This window comes from Balaenoptera borealis (assembly GCF_965194805.1).
Source record: "Balaenoptera borealis genome assembly, chromosome: 3".
Taxonomy (NCBI): domain Eukaryota; kingdom Metazoa; phylum Chordata; class Mammalia; order Artiodactyla; family Balaenopteridae; genus Balaenoptera; species Balaenoptera borealis.
In genome coordinates, this window is record NC_138866.1 from 1,624,634 (window position 1) to 1,647,065 (window position 22,432).

At 55.4% G+C, this 22,432-nt stretch overlaps 1 protein-coding gene and 1 long non-coding RNA gene across 2 annotated transcripts; one reads left to right on the forward strand and one right to left on the reverse strand.

Moving 5' to 3' along the window:
* Positions 1-1,431: 1,431 nt before the first annotated feature.
* On the reverse strand, positions 1,432-2,578 carry LOC309626066. The gene is made up of 2 exons (XR_014242946.1): positions 2,302-2,578; positions 1,432-1,577 (listed from the first exon to the last, which is right to left on the reverse strand). It is a non-coding gene; the product is annotated as an uncharacterized lncRNA (long non-coding RNA).
* Positions 2,579-2,694: 116 nt separating this feature from the next.
* On the forward strand, positions 2,695-6,156 carry CKB (creatine kinase B). Its single transcript, XM_082386347.1, has 8 exons — positions 2,695-2,804; positions 3,111-3,315; positions 3,526-3,680; positions 3,754-3,886; positions 4,231-4,402; positions 5,144-5,267; positions 5,493-5,682; positions 5,770-6,156. Exons 2-8 carry the CDS (start codon positions 3,123-3,125, stop codon positions 5,946-5,948), a joined length of 1,146 nt encoding a protein of 381 aa, XP_082242473.1. The 5' UTR covers positions 2,695-2,804; positions 3,111-3,122; the 3' UTR covers positions 5,949-6,156.
* The last annotated feature ends 16,276 nt before the right edge of the window (positions 6,157-22,432 follow it).

Here is a 22,432-nt window from a genome sequence, read left to right on the forward strand (position 1 = left end):
GTTAATGTATAACCGGGTGTGATTTCCAAGGAACCTGGACCATAAATGGGCCCGGTGATGTCACCCAGCTTCTTGCCCGGACGCGGCCAAACCGGCTCCTGTGGGCCCTAGGGAGAGTGGAGGGTCCACAGACGAGGGCAAGTGTAGCTGGGGGCAGTGTTCTTCCTGCTGAGGTGGAGACCGGTACCCTCCTGGCCCCCTTCCTGCTCCCCTGCTTGGGACCACCCAGGCTCCCAAGCAGCCCCTGCCTGGTGGGGGGGCCTCACCCTGACTTTTGGGTCTAAAGGCCTCAAAGGCCCCCTCCCCCCTTCCCCCATCACAGCTGCTGACCATGTGCGCTATCAGACTGAGTCCAGCCCAGGCTTGGCCAGCCGTGAGTCCCCAGGGTGGGCCCCAGTTCAGGTTAGCACAGGGCCAGTCACTCCAGGACCGCTGAGGGACTGCCGACCTCCGACCCGGTACCCCATCATGCACCTTCCGACCTTCCCTTTGCTCATCTGCAAAACTAGGACAAAACACTCATCTCCGAAGGCTGAGGATTGCTGGAGCCCCAGGCAGCAGCATCGCTAGGGCCCGGCCCTGCGCAAGACCCCAAGCCTCTGGACTTCACCTCTCCAGTGTGGACCTTGCTTGTGGAGAGAAAGGGGGGCAGGGGTCCTTTCCTGCCCTCATCCTCCCATGTTGGTCAGGCCCTTGGTGGCCTGAGCATGGGGGAGGGGGGCCTTCTGGGAAGCTGCAGAGGCTACAGACAAAGAGGAAGCCCTGAGTGCCACCCCTCCACCTGCTGGGGTCTGAAAGCCAAATAGGCCTCTAGGACCGGCAGCTCTGTTTCTAGAAACAGAAACTTGAGCCCATCAGGCCTTTGGGGTGGAGAGTTGGGAAAGGCAGCTGCAGATATTTCTAAAATTAGGGGAAGGGGTTGCAGGGGGCACAGAACACAGGAATTTCAGGCTTAAGGGACACCTGCTGTCTGGCCAGTCCAGACTCATTTGCCTTTTTTACCTTGGCTTGTTTCATGGGTCTAAAAAATGCTGACTGCGAGCAGGTCAAAACATGCCAAGGTGAGCAAGAGAAGAGGCAGAAGTCTCTCCGCAGTAACCACGGGGGACAGAGCACAGAGGCAGAGGCAAAGGGACTTGCTCGCCCTTTGCTCCAGTGCCCATTCCTCAGAGGCACAAAATACGCTGGAATGCCCGCTCTGCCCCAGCCTCCGCACGACCCATCTCCTCGCATCTCTGGATGATATTTTGTTCACGTAGCTGCTTGCTCACAGCCAGTCTTCCTGCAGCAGCAGCAGTGTTCACCTTGCTGCCCACAGAGCACACTGTGCAGTCCTGGAGGGATTTTGTTAAATATACACATAGATAAGGGTCTTCCCCCTTCCTTGCTTCATTCACAAAGCAACGTATGATGGACATCAACCACACAAGCTCCAATTCACGCTTTTTAATAGCTGTATAATATTCCACACTGGGGAGATGCCTTCCCTACCCCCGGCCAGTCCCCAAGTGATAGGCATCGAGTTATATCCGGGTTTGTTTGTGTTTGTTTCTCCTACTACACATCTCTTGGTCTATCTGCAAAGAGAAATGAGACTGTCTATAGGCTGGATTCCTAGAAGTGTGATTGCTGGGTCATGGAGTATGAACATTTTAAATTTTAATAGATACTGCCAAATTACTTTCCTAAAACGATGTAGCAATTCACAGTTGCAGGCAGCATGTGAATGCTTGTCTCCCCACATTCCAACCCATAGCCAACACTGGCTGGTATCAATTTTTTCTTTTTTTGCCAGTCTGGGTGTGTTGGGGCTAGTGGAAGGCATAGTCGTTATTTTAACTTGCGTGATTCTGATTTTTAGTGTCTTTTTTTTTTTTTTAAATCTCACATGTGCTTATTGTTTGTTAGCATTTCCTCCAGTCTTTGCCAAGTCTCTGAGGACTGCCTTTGGGGGTGGGGTAGGGAGATGAACCTGTCCCCTGCAGAGAGGGCACAGGCCTGGGGTCTGGGGACTCTGAGACTGTGCACTCCGCAGCAGAGCCAGAGTATTTCCGCATCAACCAGGAGGGGCTGGGCCCGGGGGTCTCTGGCTCAGACGCCCCAAAGCCCGGGGACTTGCCCAAGGTCAAGGCACAAAGGGTGCCGCCGGGCTGGGCCGCAGCCAGGCTGCGCCTCCGGAGCGCCTTCGCTCTGCACCAAGAGCGCCCGGGAGATGCCTGCGGGCACCTTGGAGAAGGTCGGCGGCTCGGGGCCAGCTCGGACGGGGCGGGAGAAGGGGGGGCGGCGGGGGTTTGGCAGTACCTGCTGTGGAAGCCCTGGACGCCCTCGCCTGGCCCCTCGCCGCGACCACCGCGGGGACTGGCAAGACGAGGGAGGGCAGGAGCCATGGTGCAGACAAGCCCGAGCGTCCTCAAGTGCCTCGTGGCCCTCCTGCCTCGGTTTCCCGCTCGGAGGCAGGCGGGGGGTGGGGGAATCCAGAATGTCCAAGGGCCTGAGGTTCCGGCTTCGGGATCCTGGGCGGGCGTGGGGTGGGGTAGGCGGGCTGCGCGGGGTCCCAGCGAGGGGATAGTCGGGGTGGGCTGCCTGGGGTGGGGGGGGCTCCGGGGGGCTGCGGGCGGCGGACAAAGCGACGGCACCACCCCGTAGCGTGGTCCAATGGAATGAATGGGCTATAAATAGCGGCCAATGGGAGGCCCGCGTCGCGCCCCTTAAGAGCCGCGGGAGCGCGGAGCGGCCGCTGTTCGCCTGCGCCGCGCCCTGAGCTTCCGACCAACCAAGAGCCCCCGCCCCCGCCCGGCTGCTCAGTGAGTGGGCCCGAGGGCGGGGGTGTGGGGGTGGGTCGCGGGGCACCGGGGCAGGGGCGCTGCGCACGGAGGGGGCTCGGGGGCCGCGGCGTCGCGCGCTCCCGGCACGCCGGGGCCCGCCGCCTGGAGCGGGCGCGCCAGCTAGGCCGGGGGTCCTGGGCGATGTGGCAGCCCCCTGCGCGCAGTGCCGACCCCGCTGACCTTGGCCGCGTCCCGGGCGACCGGTGCCCGGGGCCCTGGGTGGTTAGCAGGTCCCCAGGAGGCCCGGAGCCTCGGGTGCCCGCTGACCCCCGCGTCTCCCCGCAGCCCGCCGCCGCCATGCCCTTCTCCAACAGCCACAACACGCTGAAGCTGCGCTTCCCGGCCGAGGACGAGTACCCCGACCTCAGCGGCCACAACAATCACATGGCCAAGGTACTGACCCCCGAGCTGTACGCCGAGCTGCGCGCTAAGAGCACGCCGAGCGGCTTCACGCTGGACGACGTCATCCAGACCGGCGTGGACAACCCAGGTACGCGCACACCAGTCCCGGGGTCAGGGTGCCAGCACCGTATCCGCGGGACACCCCCCCGGCTAGGGCCCAGAGGCGCCCCCCCCCAATGCCAGTCCCCCTCGGGCCAAAGTCCGGGCGCCCTCTTCCCGCGCACAGCCGCAGGGTCCTCAGCGGCTCGCTGAGGCCTGGCAGTGACGTCACTGTCCTCATTCCGTGGCCCCCCCACAGGCCACCCCTATATCATGACCGTGGGCTGCGTGGCTGGCGACGAGGAGTCGTACGACGTGTTCAAGGAGCTCTTTGACCCCATCATTGAGGATCGCCACGGCGGCTATAAGCCCACAGACGAGCACAAGACCGACCTCAACCCCGACAACCTGCAGGTGCCGGGCGGCCCGGGGCGGCGGGGCGGCCTGGGGAGGGGTCTCCCGGAGCTCACCTCTGCTTGGCCCCCAGGGCGGCGACGACCTGGACCCCAACTACGTGCTGAGCTCGCGGGTGCGCACGGGCCGCAGCATCCGCGGCTTCTGCCTCCCCCCGCACTGCAGCCGCGGGGAGCGCCGCGCCATCGAGAAGCTCGCCATCGAAGGTAAGGGTCGGGCCGGCCGGGCCACACTCCCGGTCCCGGTCCCGGCCCCTGCCGGCTTGTTTACTAGTCATCCGAGCCGCCGCCGCCGCCGCACTCTTATCTGCGCTCTGGCTCCGGTTTCCCGGAGGGACCGAGGCCCAGCCCCGCGCCTACAGCGTCCCGGGGCCCGGCGAGGGTCGGCTTGGGCCGGGTCACCGGCTCGGCCCGCCGCCCGGACCGAGAGGACTGGACTCCAGCCAAGCCGAGCGGGCACGGGGAGGTGGGGCGGACCCGTGTCGCTAGGGGTGGTGGCGGTGCGGGACAGGAGCCCACCCGCTCGTCCTCCTGAGCGCGCCCCTCCGCAGCCCTGTCGAGCCTGGACGGTGACCTGGCGGGGAGGTACTACGCGCTCAGAAGCATGACCGAGGCGGAACAGCAGCAGCTCATCGACGACCACTTCCTTTTCGATAAGCCCGTGTCGCCCCTGCTGCTGGCCTCGGGCATGGCCCGCGACTGGCCGGATGCCCGCGGCATCTGGTGCGTGCTCCCCAACCCCCCTCCCGCGGGTCTCCACTCCCCGCCTTCGTCCTCTCCCTGGCGAGGCCGAGGAGGAAGAGGGAGGGGCCGGGCTCCTGGGATGGGTTTGGTGCCACCCAGGCCTCCTCGCAGGTGACCTTGACCGCGCAGGTAAGTGAAGGACCCCGGCTAGTAGAGGCCTCAGCCTCTCAGGATCTAGGAGGTGGGGGACCAGTCGTGTTGGCTTTTCTCCTCCACCCCCCTCTGGGGAGCTGGAGCTACTTGTTTTCTCTTCTTTCCCACCCGCTTCCCCGCGGGGAGTCAGTCAGGTGCTGGGTGACGCAGACGCTTCCTCGAGTGGGCGGTGGGGGAGGAGGGCTTACAAGCGCCTGTTCACACTGTGCGTGTATCGTGGGGCTTCCGCGCCCAGCTACGGCGCATCCCCCTGTGGGGGGCTGTGCTGGCTTCCTCTGTCCCTTGTCCCCTTGGTGGGGACCGCGCAGTACCTGATGGGCAAGCTGCGGAAGCGGCTCAGGCCTCTTTTTCCGTCCCCTCTCTGAGCTGTCCTGGCCTCCCTCCGTGCCCCCAGGCTGTTGACGGGGCTGGAGTCCGGGCAGCGGCCCCCGCTCCTGGGTACAGCTGGGATGAGCACCCCAGGGACCTGGGAAGTGCCCCCGGTCTGGGGACCCCCTAGAGTTTTTTTTCTGGATGTGCCCTGAGACCACAGTCCAGGGAGGAGGCTTGACTGTGCCCCTCCCCCAGGCACAATGACAATAAGACCTTCCTGGTGTGGATCAACGAGGAGGACCACCTGCGGGTCATCTCCATGCAGAAGGGGGGCAACATGAAGGAGGTGTTCACCCGCTTCTGCAATGGCCTCACCCAGGTCAGGCCTGGCCCCCGCAACCTGGGCTGGCACAGTGGGGGTTGGGTGCCAGGGAGGGGGCAGGGCCAGGCCCCCCGGTTCAGGCAGAGATGTAGGTGCCCCATTAACCTCCTGGGGAGTCCAGGTCTCAGTTGCCTCAGGGTCCTGCTGGGGGGCTCCCGGGTCTCAGCTTGTCCCCTGGGGGATGTCTCAGCCAAGCCTCCCCTCTCACACCTCCACCTCCAGATTGAAACGCTCTTCAAGTCTAAGAACTACGAATTCATGTGGAACCCTCACCTGGGCTACATCCTCACCTGCCCGTCTAACCTGGGCACAGGGCTGCGGGCAGGGGTGCACATCAAGTTGCCCCACCTGGGCAAGCACGAGAAGTTCCCGGAGGTGCTCAAGCGGCTGCGGCTTCAGAAGCGAGGCACAGGTGAGTGGGGTGGGGGGCCTCCAGGCACCCCTCTCTGCTGGGGCAGCCCCCTCCTCACCAGCCCTGCTGACCTGGCTGTTTCCCCAGGCGGTGTGGACACGGCTGCCGTGGGCGGGATCTTTGACGTCTCCAACGCAGACCGCTTGGGCTTCTCGGAGGTGGAGCTGGTGCAGATGGTGGTGGATGGCGTGAAGCTGCTCATTGAGATGGAGCAGCGGCTGGAGCAGGGCCAGGCCATCGATGACCTCGTGCCCGCCCAGAAGTGAAGCCCTGGCCTGCATCTGCCACCACCTCCAGCCCTGCTGCTTCCTAACTTATTGTCCGGGCAGCGCCCACCATGCACCCCTGAGGCTCGCCGTTTGGCGGCTGAGCCCTTAGCCTTGCTGTAGAGACTTCTGTCGCCCTTGGTAGAGTTTATTTTTGTGATGGCTGAGATGTTGCTGATGCTGAAATAAACTAGGGTTTTGGCCCCAAGTCTGAGTGGTGCCTCCCCTTTCCAGGGGCAGCCCAGGGCTCAGCAGCCAGGCTCTGGGGCCTGAGTCTTGGGTCTGCCCTTTGTGCTTCACTGTAAGCTGGGACAGTAGTAAGAGGCAGGCACCCTGCTGTACCCACCTAGTCCTGTTCCACGAGCCTCTCCGCCATCCTGTCTACTCGGCTTCCCTGCAGGCCTGGGGTGGGCTGGTGGGGAAGGGACAAGAAGGGGGAGGAACTCCAGGGTGGCAGAGCCCCAGCCTGAGCATCCAAAGGATTTTTGGGCCTGGGGCGTAGAGCCTGGCACTTTGCTTAGCCCCATCCTGTAGCCTGGGGGAGCTGTGGACGCTGGGGGGAGGGCAGGAGCCCAGAAACTTGATACCTTTTCCTCTTCTTCTTGCAGGCAGCTGCTCCCTCTCCCACCTCAACACCTACTCTATCTCCTAAATAACGTCTCTCCTCCCCTTCCTTCCCTCCCAGCCTCCCATTAGGCTGAACTGTCCCCTCGCTCGCCCCTAGCCTAGCCCTCCAGCCCCTTCCAGGAAGCCCCAGGGCCCCGTCAGTCCCCCTCCTCCCTGCAGCCTCCTCTCCAGGACCCTCAGGTGTCCCAGTCCCTGGGCCTCCCATGGCAGGTCCCCACCAGAGGGTCCCTGAGCAGGAAGGAGGTTGGGGCTGTTCGGGACATGGCCTCCTGGTCTGTTTCCCAGCCACCTCCCGGCTGCTGCTGTCCCCATCTGGTCTCACTCGGGGGTCCCACCATGGGTGGGCACCCTAGGTGGGACGGGTGAGCCAGCCGGGGTCCTGGGCTCTTCCTTCGCCAGCTCCTCAGCTCTGTGGACAGTCTGTGCTGCCACCTGCTGGCCAGGGCCGCCTCTGTCCTCCCGTTCCTCAACCCCAGCAGGGTCTGCGATGCCCACCTCCCCACGCATCAGCCACACAGTCCTCCTGAGGTTATCCTGCAAGTGGGAGAAGCCAGGCGTGGCCTCTGCACCCTGGACTGGGCAGTCTTGCCCACTAAGGATTGTGGGCGCTCACGTCCCAGGGGCAGCTTGTCAAGCCAGACCCCGAGGCCCAGGACAAGCAGGTTGGTGGGGCAGCAGTGGAGTAGGAGGTGCACCCTGGCATCTGCCTCGGTGGCCAGGCTTGGTCTGAGGGGCCCATCCAGGCGGTGTCCAGGCTGGGGAGGGCTCTCAGGAGCCTTTGCCAGGGAAGGGGGCATGGGCCCAGAGGTTGGGTGAGTGAACACCTGGATAGGCTGAGCATAAGAGGGGATAGGCCCCCAGGTGCAGAAGACTGGCAGGGAAGGGGTCTCTGCACCCACTCCTGGGGTCCCTGACTGGCCTGGGGGCCAGAGGCCAGTTCTGGGCTGGCCCTGTTGCCATGAAGGTCCAGGTCAGGGGCACACATCAGGCAGGGGGCCCCTCTTCTCAGCTTCCTCCTCCAGCCACCGTCCCCCCACCGCCCCGCTCCAGCCAGTGTGGGCTGGGCCAGGCCAGACAGTGCTTAGTAGACGGTAGAGTCTGGAGACTCAGGGTAAAAAGGGCTGCAGGAGCCCAGGAGGCGTGCGCCTCCTCTGTGAAGGCCTCGCCCTGCAGAGAAGGGAGGCTGCGGGCAGCTCAGGAGAGAGCGGGAGCAGTGGGAGGCCTCCCCCAGCTGGTCCAGGAGCTGCCCAGTCTGGCTGTGTCACTACCATCCGAGGGGCCAGCAGGGTTCCTGGCCCGTCTGCCTGCGCCCACCCCGGGGCCCTTGCCCGTGCTCCCTCCAGCTGAAGGACCTCCTGCTTGCTCAGGCCCCCTCACCACCGCCTGGACTGAGCCCGGGGTGCAGGCTCAGGAATGACTGTCCCGGAGCCACCCTCCCGTGTGCACGGGTACCTGAGGTCCCTGGTCAGGCAGGCATGTCACTTCCTGATACAGAGAATGTTCCAACACTTCCCTTTCACCACCTGCGCAGGCCTCTCAGGGCTTGGCGCAGGGAAGCTAGCTCCCTCAGACTGGCCTAAGCCTCGCCCTCCTGCCCTTGCCCGCAGCTGGGGTGGGGCACACCCAGCACCGGGGCTCTCGGAAACCTGGTCAAGCGAGCAGGGCGGGCACAGCTCGCACAGCTCGCCGGGACCCTGGGGGGGAAGCGTCTTCCACAGGCTCAGAGCTACGCCTTCTCAAACCCACTGCTGCTCCCCTAGGCCGCTTGTTTTCCTCCCCACCGTTTTCCCTCTGCCTCACTTTTACTTCTCACTTTCTCATTTATCTTACCTGGCTGTATTGAATGCACGCTTGTAAGCTGTAAGCTGCATTAATTCTTTTTTAGGACAAGACAGAGCTGACTATACACTCAGCAAGGGCACCTCTGCTCAGCAGTCCATGGACCCTTCAGCCACAGTCCCTACAACCTCTCCCCCTTTCCTCTGGATTCAAGAGACCTCTAAACAGGGTGGTTTTAATTTTCCTGAAACCATGGTCAAACATGGAAGGTCTAAGAAATGCCCCACCACATGACAACACACACTCGTATTCGCTCGCTGTCTCGGCAGAGGGCACCGATCAGCGCCAGTGAGAGCATCACACCTGCGGCGCAGCCAGGGCCCAGCCAAGAAACTTCTCCACCGACAGCCGGTCCGCGGGAGGAGGGGGAGCGGTCCCTGGGTACTGCCGGGCGCTCAGCACTATCACCAGCCTCCAACCTCTAGATGCCAGCAGTATTACCCACCCCGACTGCGACAATGGAAAGAAAATGTCTCTAGCATTGCCAAATATCCCCGGGGGGGGGCCAAATTGGCCCTCAGCTGCTTCAAGAACCATTGCCCTACAGAGATAATGAAGAGATGTAGTCACTTAGAACAGGGAAGAGCTGGTCAGGACTCCAACAATAAAGGGTTGTTAAAAAACCAGGCCACCTCCCTCCCTCGATGTGCCACGCAGGCATCGACAGCAACGTGGAGAGCTCAGTGAGACGGTGACATGATTAAAAAAAGCAGAAGCGTAAAAGCAGATTATAAAACAGCTTGTACTCTTGGGATCCCACACAGAACACGTATGGAAAAATCCTGAGCAGCAGTAGTCAGCTGTGGGTGGTGGGGTAACAGGTGATTTCCTTCTTTATACTTTATTTTCCAAATTTCCTACAGTGAACACATATTACTTACATAAATAGCTGAAACAAATTCTTTTTTTGAGTGGTTTTAAAAAAACACTGTAATGTGTCCCAGTTGGTGGGAGACCACTGAGGCTGCAGGGCTTCACCGCCACCACCCCCATTTGCTCTGGGCGAGCCTCTCCCCACCCCTGGGGCGGAAACAGAACTGGCTCAGGGGTCAGCACCAGTGAGCCCACCCAGTTCCAAGTCCTGGGCTCTTTTCACTGCTCTTTGACTTTTCAGAACATCTTCGACGTCCAGTGTGCAGGACCTGCTGCTCTTATTGGTAGCTGAACTGGTGGCAGTTGCCTGGAAGGTCCTTCATGCTGCATTTCTACTTGGAGCGGCTTGGTGCCTACACCAAAGCCCCATAAAGCACCCTTGGGGGCACACATGTACTCACTCCACAGGTAACAAAGGAAAACGATCTTTTCATTGGCAAGAAGTCATCTTGCTGCCTGTGAGGTTTCCAATGAACAGGGGACAGAATTTCAGCTTGGAGAAGCAAGGCTTTTTGACACTGCTAAGGGTTGAGGCTTTTCACATGTGAACTGGATGACAAAAATCCCAGTTCCGGGCTTCCCTGGTGGCGCAGTGGTTGAGAATCCGCCTGCCAATGCAGGGGACATGGGTTCGAGCCCTGGTCTGGGAAGATCCCACATGCCGCGGAGCAACTGGGCCCGTGAGCCACAACTACTGAGCCTGCGCATCTGGAGCCCGTGCTCTGCAACAAGAGAGGCCTGCGTATCGCCATGAAGAGTGGCCCCTGCTTGCCGCAACTAGAGAAAGCCCTCGCACGGAAACGAAGACCCAACACAGCCAAAAATAAATAATAAATAAATAATTAAAAAAAAAAAATCCCAGTTCCCAAGTCTGGCTAGAGGCTTTCTGCAGGGATCCATTCCCAGCATCTGGACTCTCTCTACCTTTCTCCCCAAATCTGTCTTTGTATAGCTGGTTCTGCTTTGCTAAAGACACAGAGAAGTGAAGATGTTCTGCTTGGTTTCAGAAGTTCTAACTTTCACACCTTTCTCAGAGTTGGGGTCTTGTCAAAATCTAAGGCTCAACCTAAAGAATTAAGCTTAACACCCAGAAAAGTTAAGAGTACTCCTTCCAGCCCCTCCTGTTGCTGATAAATCTGTGCATTCTCCTCTTCTGCTTTCGTAGCAAAACCCTGGCTTTGAGCCTGGCATGCAACTGCCCAGCTAGAGGAGCACATTTCCAAGACGCTCTTGCAGCATCCGTGGCTGCAGGGAAAAAGCTTCAGAGGTCACCTCGGACAAGGGGCACCCAAGCCCGGCGGGTGGAACACCCTCGCGTATTTAACCTGGTGCACACGGGTGACAGCCAGTATCACTCCTGACCTGGCAATGGGGACTGGGGCGGGGTCCTGCCTGGCCACACACTCATCCCACTGCAATGCCAGGCCTGGCTTGGTGCCTGCTGGTCCAGGAATTCAGCTGGAACTGAGACCAATGGCTCTAGAAACAGCCTGGCTTTGGGCCCCTCCCAGCCAGCGTGCACTCAGTCAAGATGGGACACACATGACCAGAGACTGACGGCAGTGGCATCAACACCCCCAGACTTGTTCCCATCTGCCACCTCGGTCCAACCCGGGGCTCCCTTCTGCACGTCTGCACTCTGCCTGCGATGCACCTTCCTAGTCCCACTCAGTGTTCTCCTTATTTCAACCCCCTCGTCGAAGGATACCAAGCTGGGCGTCATGCTCGCTCTTAAGGGTCACATCTCGTGGGGGAGCCCAGACACCCCTGAGCAGAAGTGTGGGAGAGCACTTCTCTCATGGGGTTCACAGGCGGACTTTATCAATCCCTGAACAGAGGTAGCGGGCGAGCACCTTTCTCAGTGGGCTTACGAATCTCTCTCAGGAAGTGTTGGGGCCGCACACCTTCCTTCCTATCCTGGATTCCTCTTATATCCTCCTCTCCTGACTTCTTGGACTGTCTATTGGTCCTTGAGCCTCCTTGGAGGCCCCTGGCTCTATTTGTTTCTCTTTCTTTTGTTTCAGTGATAAAGTTAATCTGTTCAGTTGGCTCAGGGCCTAGGTCTCCTCCCTCCATCTCTGAAGGATTTAGGCCCTGGGACTCTTGTTCCTTTCCTTGACTAATCCAAGGGGCATCCTCAGGCTAACCAACCTGGCAGATTTCAGGTTGGCTGGTGGCTCTCAGGGACCCCACTGTTGACACTGGGAGAATGGCAGGACAAATAACTACCATCTGGCCAGGATCAATCAGACCCCCGTCATGTCAAGACATCCCAATAAAAAATGGGGGCAACTACAAGCATCCTGAAGGACTCCCCGCTAGGATGCATATTAGCTAATTGGGGAGAACTTAGGATGGTTTAAGAAAAAAACAAATTAATTTTCTTTTGCAATACTGCATGGCCCCAGTACGAACTAGGGGACCAAGAGATCTGGCAAAAAAAATTGGGTCATTAAATTATAATCCATCTTGCAGCTGGACTTATTTTGCAAAAGGAAAGGGACTTCCCTGGTGGCGCAGTGGTTAAGAATCTGCTTGCCAGTGCAGGGAACACAGGTTCGAGCCCTGGTCCGGGAAGATCCCACATGCTGCGGAGCAAGTAAGCCCGTGCGCCCCAACTACTGAGCCTGAGCTCTAGAGCCTGCAAGCTGCAAGTACTGAAGCCCATGCGCCTAGAGCCTGAGCTCCACAACAAGCCAAGCCACTGCAATGAGAAGCCCGCGCACTGCAACGAAGAGTAGCCCCCGCTCACCGCAACTAGAGAAAAGCCCACACGCAACAACGAAGACCCAACGCAGCCAAAAATAATAAATAAAATAAAAATTTATTAAAAAAAAAAAAAAAAGAAAGGTAAATGGAGGGGAAGTGCCATCCATCCAAACGTTCATGACCCTTTTCCATAATCCAGGTCTGAAGAACTCCTGCTGGGTGCGCCTGGCTCACACCCCTTTCCAAGTGCCTTCTTCCCCCACGGGAGCCCGATGTTTTAGATGATCCCTTATGAGTCCACTTCCCTGGGGTCCACAACCAGGAACTCCTACCTCCCCCAATTCTGAGAGGCCACAGTCTTCCAGACCATTTACCCCTAATGCCCCATCTGGGGAGCTGGAGACCCCAGACCCCCATAAATCAGGCTCATGGATTTGGCGTTTGGAATATTTGACAATACAGATAGGGTTGAAGAGACAAAAAGGATTCAGGGACAACAGCAAAAAGCACGGTTACTGGCAGAGGCCCTAACCCCTGCACCATCTCAGGGTTTCCCACCCTTGCGAAGATCCGTGGTGAGGACAGGATCCAGGAAGCCTGGATCAGAGCCACTGTCTCACTGAGAAAGGATCTGTTTTAAGTGTGGACAAGAGGGCCACTGGAAGAACGAATGCTCCCTGTATGGGAAAAGTCCACCAGGACCCTGCACAATAGATCAAGAGGGCCACTGGAAGTGGGACTGCCCCCAGTCCCGAAGGGGACTCCGGGCTCTCAAACCAATGATGGCTGAGAGGACCAAAGACTGACAGGGCCGGGGACCCGGGGCCCTCCCCAGCTCCCCACTGACACATGGTCATTTCTCCGGAGGAGCTTTGGGTAACCCTTGGCGTGGCAGGTAGGAAAGGTATTTTCTTAGTAGATATGGAGACTGCCTACTCCGTGCTGATTTCCCTGAACCCCAGTCCTCCTAACCCTGTAAGACAACGGGGGTTGACGGAAAGCCCAAAACGAAGTGCTGCTCGTGCCTGAGCGCCCCATTCCCTTGTTGGGAAATGGACTTGCTCACTAAATTCCAGGCATCCACCAAGAAAAACAATTACTCTTGGCCAGGGGAGCATGCTTCAGTCCCAAGTGAGAGGAGGTCTCCATTCCACCCCATCTAAGTTTTAAAACTATGGGCTGTTAAACTCGTTCACAGTGCTAGAACTAAAGGTTGCTTTCTTCTGCATTCCCCCGCTCCCAGACTCCCAATATCACTTTTCCTTTGAGTGGGTAAATCCGGACACTGTAATGCCATGAATGCCTCCTCTGTCTGTGCTTACAAAATTCAAGCCGAGGGTGCCTACAGAAGAGGAATGGAATGAGTGAAAAAATTGGGCTAAAAACTGTCCAGCTATCTTTAAAAATGGGATCACATGAGGTTACAGGAAAGCCTCCTCAAAGGCCGGACTGAGAGCCATAATTAAAAAATTTCTTAAACCCAGGGAGGATCCCCAAAATTGTGTGTGAACAGATTACCAAAATGTGAGGCCACTGGTCTGACTAAACTAACCATACCTGATAGGAATTTTGGGGGAGGGCTTCTCCCCTAAGCTAAATAAGGAAAAGTAAAACATTCCAACATAGGTGAATGGGTATATCAGCCCTTCAATATCACTGAGGTAGCCACCCAATTCTTTAAAAGAACAAACAAAAAAATGTCCTTGTCTTACAAATCAAGTCTTTACAGGAACAGAGGTGTGGCTCCAAAAATAATCCAAAGTCCACCAATCCTTTTACCACTCCCAAAACCTTCCCTATTTATCTTAAGAGGCTTGTAAGTATTAAACAAAGGGGAAACCTAGGAGGAACTTGCCTATGCCTGTGAGATGCAAATGTCCTACCAGGAACCCTCGTCTCTGCCATCTTTTTTTTTAAAGGAGTTTTCGGTGTGGCCCATTTTTAAAGTCTTTATTGAATTTGTTACAATATCGCTTCTGTTTTTTATGTTTTCATTTTTTGGCCGCAAGGCATATGGGATCTTAGCTCCCCGACCAGGGATCGAACCCGCACCCTCTGCGTTGGAAGGTGAAGTCATGACCACTGGACAACCAGGGAAGTCCCTCTGCCATCTTTTTAAAATGCAAATTTTGAAAAGGGGCATAAATAATTTGGAACTTGCCAAGCACAAATAAAAATCTTAAACACCTTCCATAAATATTAGTAGAAAGGGTTTAGCCATCTAGATAAGTGAGCTTGATTTGTTCCATCTGCTAGAAACCCAATTTTAATCCAACCTCTTTGTAGACTGATGGATTTTACATTGCTGTACCTGACTCATGGCTGAAATTTGGAATGGGAACTACGAGGCCTCTGTGTTTGTTTGTGTTCATTTGTATCTGTATGTGTGTTGTAGATGTATGGTAATGCCAAAAATTAATTCATAAAAGAGCTCTATTTAATTGACTTAAAGGAAATTACGCATTTATATAAATGCTCAGAAATAGAAAATAATCTGGCCAGGATGAATTTCAGGTTCATGTCATCTGGAAAATATTTAGTACTAAACTGATATCTGGTATTGAAGGTGGCTTAAGCTTGTTGGTTTAGTATAGACATGTCTTTAGAGTCATCAATGTTAATACTTCTGTTGACCCTAGGTTTACTAGACCTTATATCTATTGCAAATTTGTCAGCAAGAAAAATAACTCAATGTGGAGAAAACAAAACTTAAGATATGTGTTTTCAGTAAAAGGTGTGAGGAATGAAAAAAATACTGAAAAGAGTTATGCACGAGGGTTTTCTAAGATTGGATTTAATTTAGTTGGGTAAATGGATTTTGTTGGGAGTAAGCTAAGGTAAGACTTGAATTTGGTTTTTCTTTCTGTTAAGAGAACAAAGTTTTCTTGGAATGCCGTTTTTGATAACAGATTGTCTTTAAGTGATCTGTATTTGTTTTTGAGACCTCTTGTAACTTTGGTTAAGAAATTAGTATTGTCTCACAGAGACCGATGATCTTACTTGATCAAGTGTTTTAATTAAAACTTTTTGACAAACTCCCCAGATTCAAATTTTAATCAAAGTTCTTTTGACTTTCAGCTAACTTTGGGATGCTTTAGAGGGCTCCTGAGGCATCTCAGAGAGAAATATTTAACTAGTATTATTTATTTTATTTAAAAAAAAATTTATTGATTTATTTGGCTGCGTTGGGTCTTAGTTGAGGTATGTGGGATCTTTCGTTGTAGCACAGGCTTCTTTCTAGTTGTGTTGGGTGGGCTCCAGGGTGCACAGGCTCAGTAGGTGCAATGTGCAGGCTTAGTTGCCCCGCGGCATGTGGGATCTTAGTTCCCCGACCAGGGATCGAACCCACGTCCCTTCCATTGGAAGGCAGATTCTTAACCGCTGGACCACCAGGGAAGTCCCAAACTAGTATTATTTAGTATGCTGAATTACATAGAAAGCATTATCACACGAGCCATAAAGCTACTTAAAAATACACTGTATGGATGAATGTTATTAATATAGACATTCTAAAAATTACATAAAGTTTCTAAAATTTGGGTATGTCCTGATATAAGGCTAGAGTTCTAGTTGTTACCTTAAAATGTTGTTATGTCACAACAGTAACCAAGCTTCTTTATCAATTACACTGTAATCAGATGCTTAACCATGCCTTTTAAGTCTTTTGTTGTTGTTGTTGTTAATATTTATTTATTTGGTTGCGCCGGGTCTTTGTTGTGGCAGGCGGGCTCCTTAGTTGCGGCATGTGTGCGGGATGTAGTTCCCTGACCAGGGATCGAACCTGGGTCCCCTGCATTGGGAGCACAGAGTCTTAACCACTGCGTCACCAGGGAAGTCCCGCCTTTTAAGTCTTTTGTCATTTACAGAGTTATTGTACTCTGATGCTGTTACAAAAGTGCTTCATCTTCAAAAAGATTCATAGCAAGGCTAGGGAAGCAGTTACCACAGTTCCACATCAAGATGATGGCTATGCGAGGATTCCTGCCCATACCAACTCAAAGCAAGAAGCTGTCCCCCACCCCCCCACCCCTGGGACCCCCTAGATCAGGCATCTAGAGATTTTTACTCCCTGACAGGCAGGGTCAATGACCCTACTCAGCCCTGAAGCAGCTACAGAAGGCAGACCATCGCCCCTCTGCTTCCCATAAGATTATGGGAGTAAAATCTCTGAGGGGGTAATGAGACAGGAAGGGGGCCAGACACAACCTTTAAAAGAATGACACAGCCCGAGGACACGACATAAACTGATTAGAACCAAATTGGTCCAAGATGGCGGAAGAGTCAACTTCCACTAGACCCTGAGCTTCAGTATACACTCATTGGAACACATAAGGAAGCTAAATGACACACCTACAGGTGCCATGACAGCTCCATAAAGGTAAAAAAGTGGGCAGTGGCCCAATTCCTGGAAATCCCCACCCCTTCCCACAAATAGCTGGAATACTCCTCCCACTCGTTAGCCTATGAAATTACCCACCACTATAAAAACTGACAACCCCATATCCTGGTGCCTCTTTCATCTTTCGAGATGGCTCACACTCTGTCTATGGAGTACTTATCTCCCTGAATAAACCTTTTCTCTCTTTTAAACAAACAAGCAAAACCAGGAAGGACCTCAGCCCTCACCCGTCCTTCTCCTTGTCCCCATCATGCAACGGTTTCACTGTGAATCTCCAGAGAACACTGGCTACGGGGTCAGGCTTTGGGTTTTTCCCCATTCATCCCACCTCACCCAAACTGGGCTGCTCCTATTTCTCGTTAGGGTGGTCTGTGTTAATATCAATACACGCCCAGGTTACTACACCATTTAGCAAATAAACAAAACTATCAAATTTTCACTGGAGTGAAAAGTCTAGTTTTGTCAATACTTTTGACCCACCAACTGCCCAACACATTAAGTAGCGCTACAATTTCAAAAAAGAATAAAGGTGGTCCGTACTCATCCATACTTGAAATTGTCGACTCTGCTTGACAGGGACCACCTGGGCTGCGCACCAGCAGTCACGGCGCCAGTGCCTGTCTTGGAGAGGAGATGCTGTGAGCAGAAGTCGGGACCAGAGGTCCCGCCTCCTCCTCCTTCCTCGAGACCAGACCAGAAAGGAGGATCCAGAGGCTGATGGCTTTCCTCTATTCTCCAGCATCAAAGACATAGGATAACATGCCTTTGCTTTTCCAGTCCCGTTCCAGTGTTTTGGTTCAATTCATTAATGCTGTGATACTGGGAAACTCAACCCAGCAAAACGTGCCCTACACACCAAGCGAGGTCAAGACAAGAGGATGTCCTGCACAGCCTTTCAGGGTAACAGGAACTCCCACCCTCTACCCACAGGCTAAGTCGGTATGTGACAAGCCATGAGACAAGCCCATGCCAAGCCTCCAGAGCTCTAAGAAGGAGGGGAGAGGACCAGAGACACAAAGAGAAGCCAGGTGGGCTGAGGGTGAGAACGCTGAAGACTGGGGGCAGCAGGTGACAGCTGAGCTGGGTGCTGAAGGACAAGCAGAGACTGGCCTGGGGACCCGAGCCAAGTAGGGACCAGCACAGCAGCCCCCAGGCTGCACAGTGCATTCAGGGAATGGGGTGCGTCTGGGGCTGGAGGAGCAGCCCACAGCTCTGGTGTTGGGACATGGCTCTCAGGGGCACCCTCTACCAGAGGACTCCTGGTGCCACGCTAATGAACACAACCGCATATGCTCCTACTTCCCAGCTTATCTCCATGCAGAACATGCCTGCTCTGAGAAAGTATTCACACCTCCCCACGCCTGCTGGCAGTTCCCTCCCGAGAGAGGGAGGGCAAATCAGTGCAGACCTCGCTCTGGAAAGAGGTGGTGAGCCAGGTGCCCCACACTAGGATGCTTCCTTTCTGGTCCCCAGGACCTGGCTTCCCAGGGCAGCAGGGTCTCATTTGGTCTGGCAGCAGAACTCTCCCCCGAAGCCTGCCACATCACTGCCTAAGGAAGTGTTGGCCCTAAGTCCCCTTAACAGAACAGAGGTGCATTGTCTGAGACGTGCTTTATTGGGATGGCGACAAGAAAGCCTGTCCAGCAGCATGCCAGGCCCACCGCTGCCCTTACACGTCCCGAGCTGGAGATGGGATGGGCCCTCCGTGCCTGCCTTTGTACACACTACGCCCTCCTCTTCCACTGAGCAGACTTGTGGGGCTTCAGGCCATACCTGTCATCTCTACGTGCCTCCTCCACCCAGACTGGGCTTCCTGCTTGGCCCCGAGCCCTGGTGTTCCTTCATGCAGTGCTGGCCATACCAGGTTTCAAGGCTGTGTCTTTGTACTTCTTCCTGTGAGAACGTGCTTCTAGAGGACACGGGTTTTGCCTTATTTTTGGATCCCCAGAGCTCAGCACAGGGCCCTCCAGAGTAGCTGTCCCACCTTAAACCCCCCCAAGTATCAATGTCAATGAAGGAATATATGAACATAAAAACAATGATAGAAAGTCTTCACATCTTGTCCTGAAACATCTGAAAAGAACTGGGGCAGTTTAACTTAGAGAAGCAAAATTCAGGGATGGAATACAATTTTTATCTTCAAATACTTGAGCCTTGACTAGTTAAAGGCTAGTCAAGGAGAGCAGGAGAGATTCCCAGGGTGGTGCAGGAAGCTGCTGTGCATCTGGAAAACGCAGAACCAGCCCGAACTCCTCGCAGCCCTCTGGCACTGGAAGCACCCAGCAGAAACCAGAGAAGTTCCTGATGAGCAACTGCAGACTTCCCTTCTGTGTGAGGGACGATTCTGGCTTAAAATAACACTCAGAGATGGGTTAAGTGGGTGGGATGTAGAGGGAGCAGGAACGTACAAATGGCACAGGGGAAGAGCCGTGGTATGATCGGTCATCTCTTTTCTTGGTGACACCCCCAGGAAGGCCTCTACTCATCACCATAACTAGAAACCACAAGAATGAATATCCAGGGAGCTGGGAGAGGATGTGAGAACCTCAGAGTGTGCAACCACTCAGCCCCATCACACAAACAACCAAAAAAACAAAATAAATCAGCAAGGTGACCAAACCAACGCCGATGGCATCAGAAGTGCCCAACACGGCCCCCAGTCTCCCTTACCCTCACCCCAAGAGATCCAGGTCGTCTCGGCAAGTGTGGTCTGGCCTCCACCCCAAGGTGACCCTGCTCTGTAGGAGGCTCCTGCGCATGACAAAGAGTCAGAGCGGGGGGCCCCCGTTAACACACAAGCGAATCTGACGGACCACCTGATTGAACACAGCTCACACGCACTGCCGACCCTCAGGTCGCTACTCTTTCAGCAGTCTGAAATCCAAATGCTACACTGACCGAGCGATTCTTTGTGGCGTGGGACGGAGTACGGCACTAAGCCAAGCGTTTCAACTTGCAGTTTCACATCTGATGGCAAATGTCATGCGATGCGGGGCCTCCTCCTGTATGTCCCAGGAACTTGCACGGTCTGAGCCCCACTTGAGCTGAATGACACCATATGGGCATCGGTTATACAGGCAGCTGGGTGAAGAGTACAGTGCACCGGTCACCTGGACTGCGGGCTCCATTCTCAGCCCACCTCTGGGCCTCGTCTATAAAACACGAAAGGCTCGGAGAGCTGCCGGACACCAAGGAGGATGGGCCTTGTACAAACCAAACATGGCTTCCCACAGCTGCTGCCTGTTTCAGCCTGGGCCGTCGGGGGACAGGCAGCCACAGGGGAAACTCATGAACAGCTGCCTCATGCTTTCCAGATCTCTCCTGCTTGCACTCCATCATCATCCTGAGCCTCATCACTCAATGAATACTTATTTTGTGCTGTGTACCAGGCACTACTCTAGGTACTTGGGTTACATGAAAAAAAAGGGCTTACGTTCTAGTAAGGGCAGGAGACGAGAGACAGAATAAATCTGTAAATGAGGCTGACGGTCAGGGCGGCAGGAGCAGCAGACGGTGAGAGGACAGAGCTGGGCAAGCAGGCCCGGAGAGGCCAGGGCCGGCCTCGGTGGAGGCGGCGCTGTCGGCTTCCTGTCTGCACGCTCACACCAGGCCTGCTGCTTCTCCCCGTCCTCTGCGGACACTGGCAAAGGCTTGGGGCCAGCAAGGTGGTGGCACAGGCCCGTCAACTTTCCGAACAGCAGGCTCTGAGCCCAGAACTCTACACTTTAGACACTGGGGGAATGTCCTTATGAAGTCTCTGCTGGCAGGGCAGTGTCCCCCCGAGAGCCAGAGTGTGCAGTTCAAGGACTTCTGCGCCTTGGGCAAGCCGGGAGGGAAGGGAAGAGGACCGGCTGGTGTTCTTCTTTACAAAGACCTGCGCCTGTGCGCGCTGCCGTCTTCCAGACACCTGCCAGGCGCCCTGCTCTGCCCTGGCCGTCTGGTGGACCCTGCCAACAACCCAGAGTGAGATACTCTTACAACATGCTGACCTTCTGAGGAGGAAACCTGAGGTTCAGAAGCTGGAATCTGGACACCAGGCTGCCCAGGTCAAGTGCGTACACCTCTAGGCCACGCTGCCCAATTCACTTTTAAACAGGGCTCTGAGTCTGCCTGGAGGGAATCCCGAGGTCCTGCTTCAGCATCCGCCCTGCCCCGGCCTTCCTGGGCGCGCAGCCCCTGCTGCAGCAACTAGCAGGGACTGGCTCAGCGCCCCCGCTGTGGCCAGGGACTCCCCTACTGCCAGAGGACCTTGAGTTCACAAAGGCCTCCTCGCAATGCCCACCCTGCTATCTGTTCTGGGCCCTAAAGCCACCCCTGAGAGTCTGGCCCAAACACAAAGAAAGGTCTTGGACTCTCCCACCACAACCCACTCTCCACACACATCACATCTCCTCCTCACCAGGTGAGCTCCCTTCCCTGGGGACGTAAGTCTGGCCCAGATGTCCTGCTTGTGCTTTTTTTTTTTTTTCCTGCCGTGCCACACAGCTTGTGGGATCTCAGTTCCCCAACCAGGGACCGAACCCGGGTCCTCGGCCGTGAGAGCGTGGAGTCCTAACCACGGGACCGCCAGGGACCGTCCCCCTTTCTGACTGCTGAGGGCTGTGATGCTGCTCTGTCACATACCCCCCAACCTCACCAGTGGCCGGGCAGCCACCCTGGGACGCCGCCGCACCACGCAGCGAGCCCTGCCTGTGAGGAAGCGCCACCTCTGGCTGGCTTCTGGTCTCTCTGCGTGGCAAACCAAGACCAACTCACGAAGCTGCTGGATTCTGGCCTCCTCGATGACTGGCAAGGACACCCGGGGTCTGCGCTCGGGGACAGTCACACCTGGACTCACCTGTGCACTGTCAGGACACCTGCAAGGCATGTCACCCTCTTTACGTCGCTCCCTTCAAAGGCAACCATTTCCCTCCCCATTCAAAAGTGGCTGCTGAGCTGTCTAAAGGATCCCATGGCAAGTTAGTAATAAAAACAAAAAACAACCCAACAACAAAACCCAAAAAAAGCAAAGTTCTGAACCCTCTGATCCAAGCCCTTCCTCATTGCTGCTGCCCCTCTTGCCTGAGCCCGACCAGAAGAGAGAGCACTTCACAGGCATGCCTCCCACGCCCGTGTCTCCCTGCTGCTGCTCGCGGAAGCCCCAGGTGCTCCGTGGAGCCCACGGTCACCAAGCGTCACTCACTGAGCAAGAACTGCTGGGAGAGGGTACTCCAGGGACAGTTTCCACGGCAACAGTAACTTGTTCCTACCGCACATGGAGGGAGATTTTTCTTTTAAACGTCATTGTTCTCTAGACTTTTGGAGAAACATATGCTGTGGAAGCGATCACAGTTGTGCTTCTGAAAGTTAGTCATGTTTCTTAACAGTTTTCTGCACGGGTCTTCACTTTTAGAAACGGAAGGACAGCCTGAGAACAAGGCACGTCATTAAGAAACATTGTCTTGGTTCCTCTGATTTGCCTGATCTAGATGAGAGGAAAGTCGACCTAACTGGAAGATAAGCCTTATTTTCAAGAGTAAGACAACACTCTGATTGTCAGGTAAATAAAACCAGTAGTACTGCCTCGCCAGGTACCTTACAAAGTGTGGCTTTGTCTCAAGTAATCCAAGTACTCTAGAATATTCCCTTTCAAAATTCACCGTAGGGGACTTCCCTGGTGGTCCAGTGGTTAAGAACCTGCCTTCCAATGCAGGGGACGTGGGTTCGATCCCTGGTTGGGGAACTAAGATCCCACGTGCCTCGGGGCAACTAAGCCCACGTGCCACAACTACTGAGCCCATGAGCTCTGAAGCCCGCGTGCCACACTAGAGAGCCCGCGCTCTGGAGCATGTGCGCAGCTAGAGAGCCTGTGTGCCACAACTACTGAGCCTGTGTGTTTTGGAGCCCGTGTGCCACAACTGGAGAGAAGCCCACGTGCTGCAAAGAGCCTGTGTGCCGCAACAAAAGATCCCGCGTGCTGCAACTAAGACCCAATGCAGCCAAATAAAGTAAAAAAAATTCACTGTGTGAAGAATAAAAATGCCATATCCTGAGGACG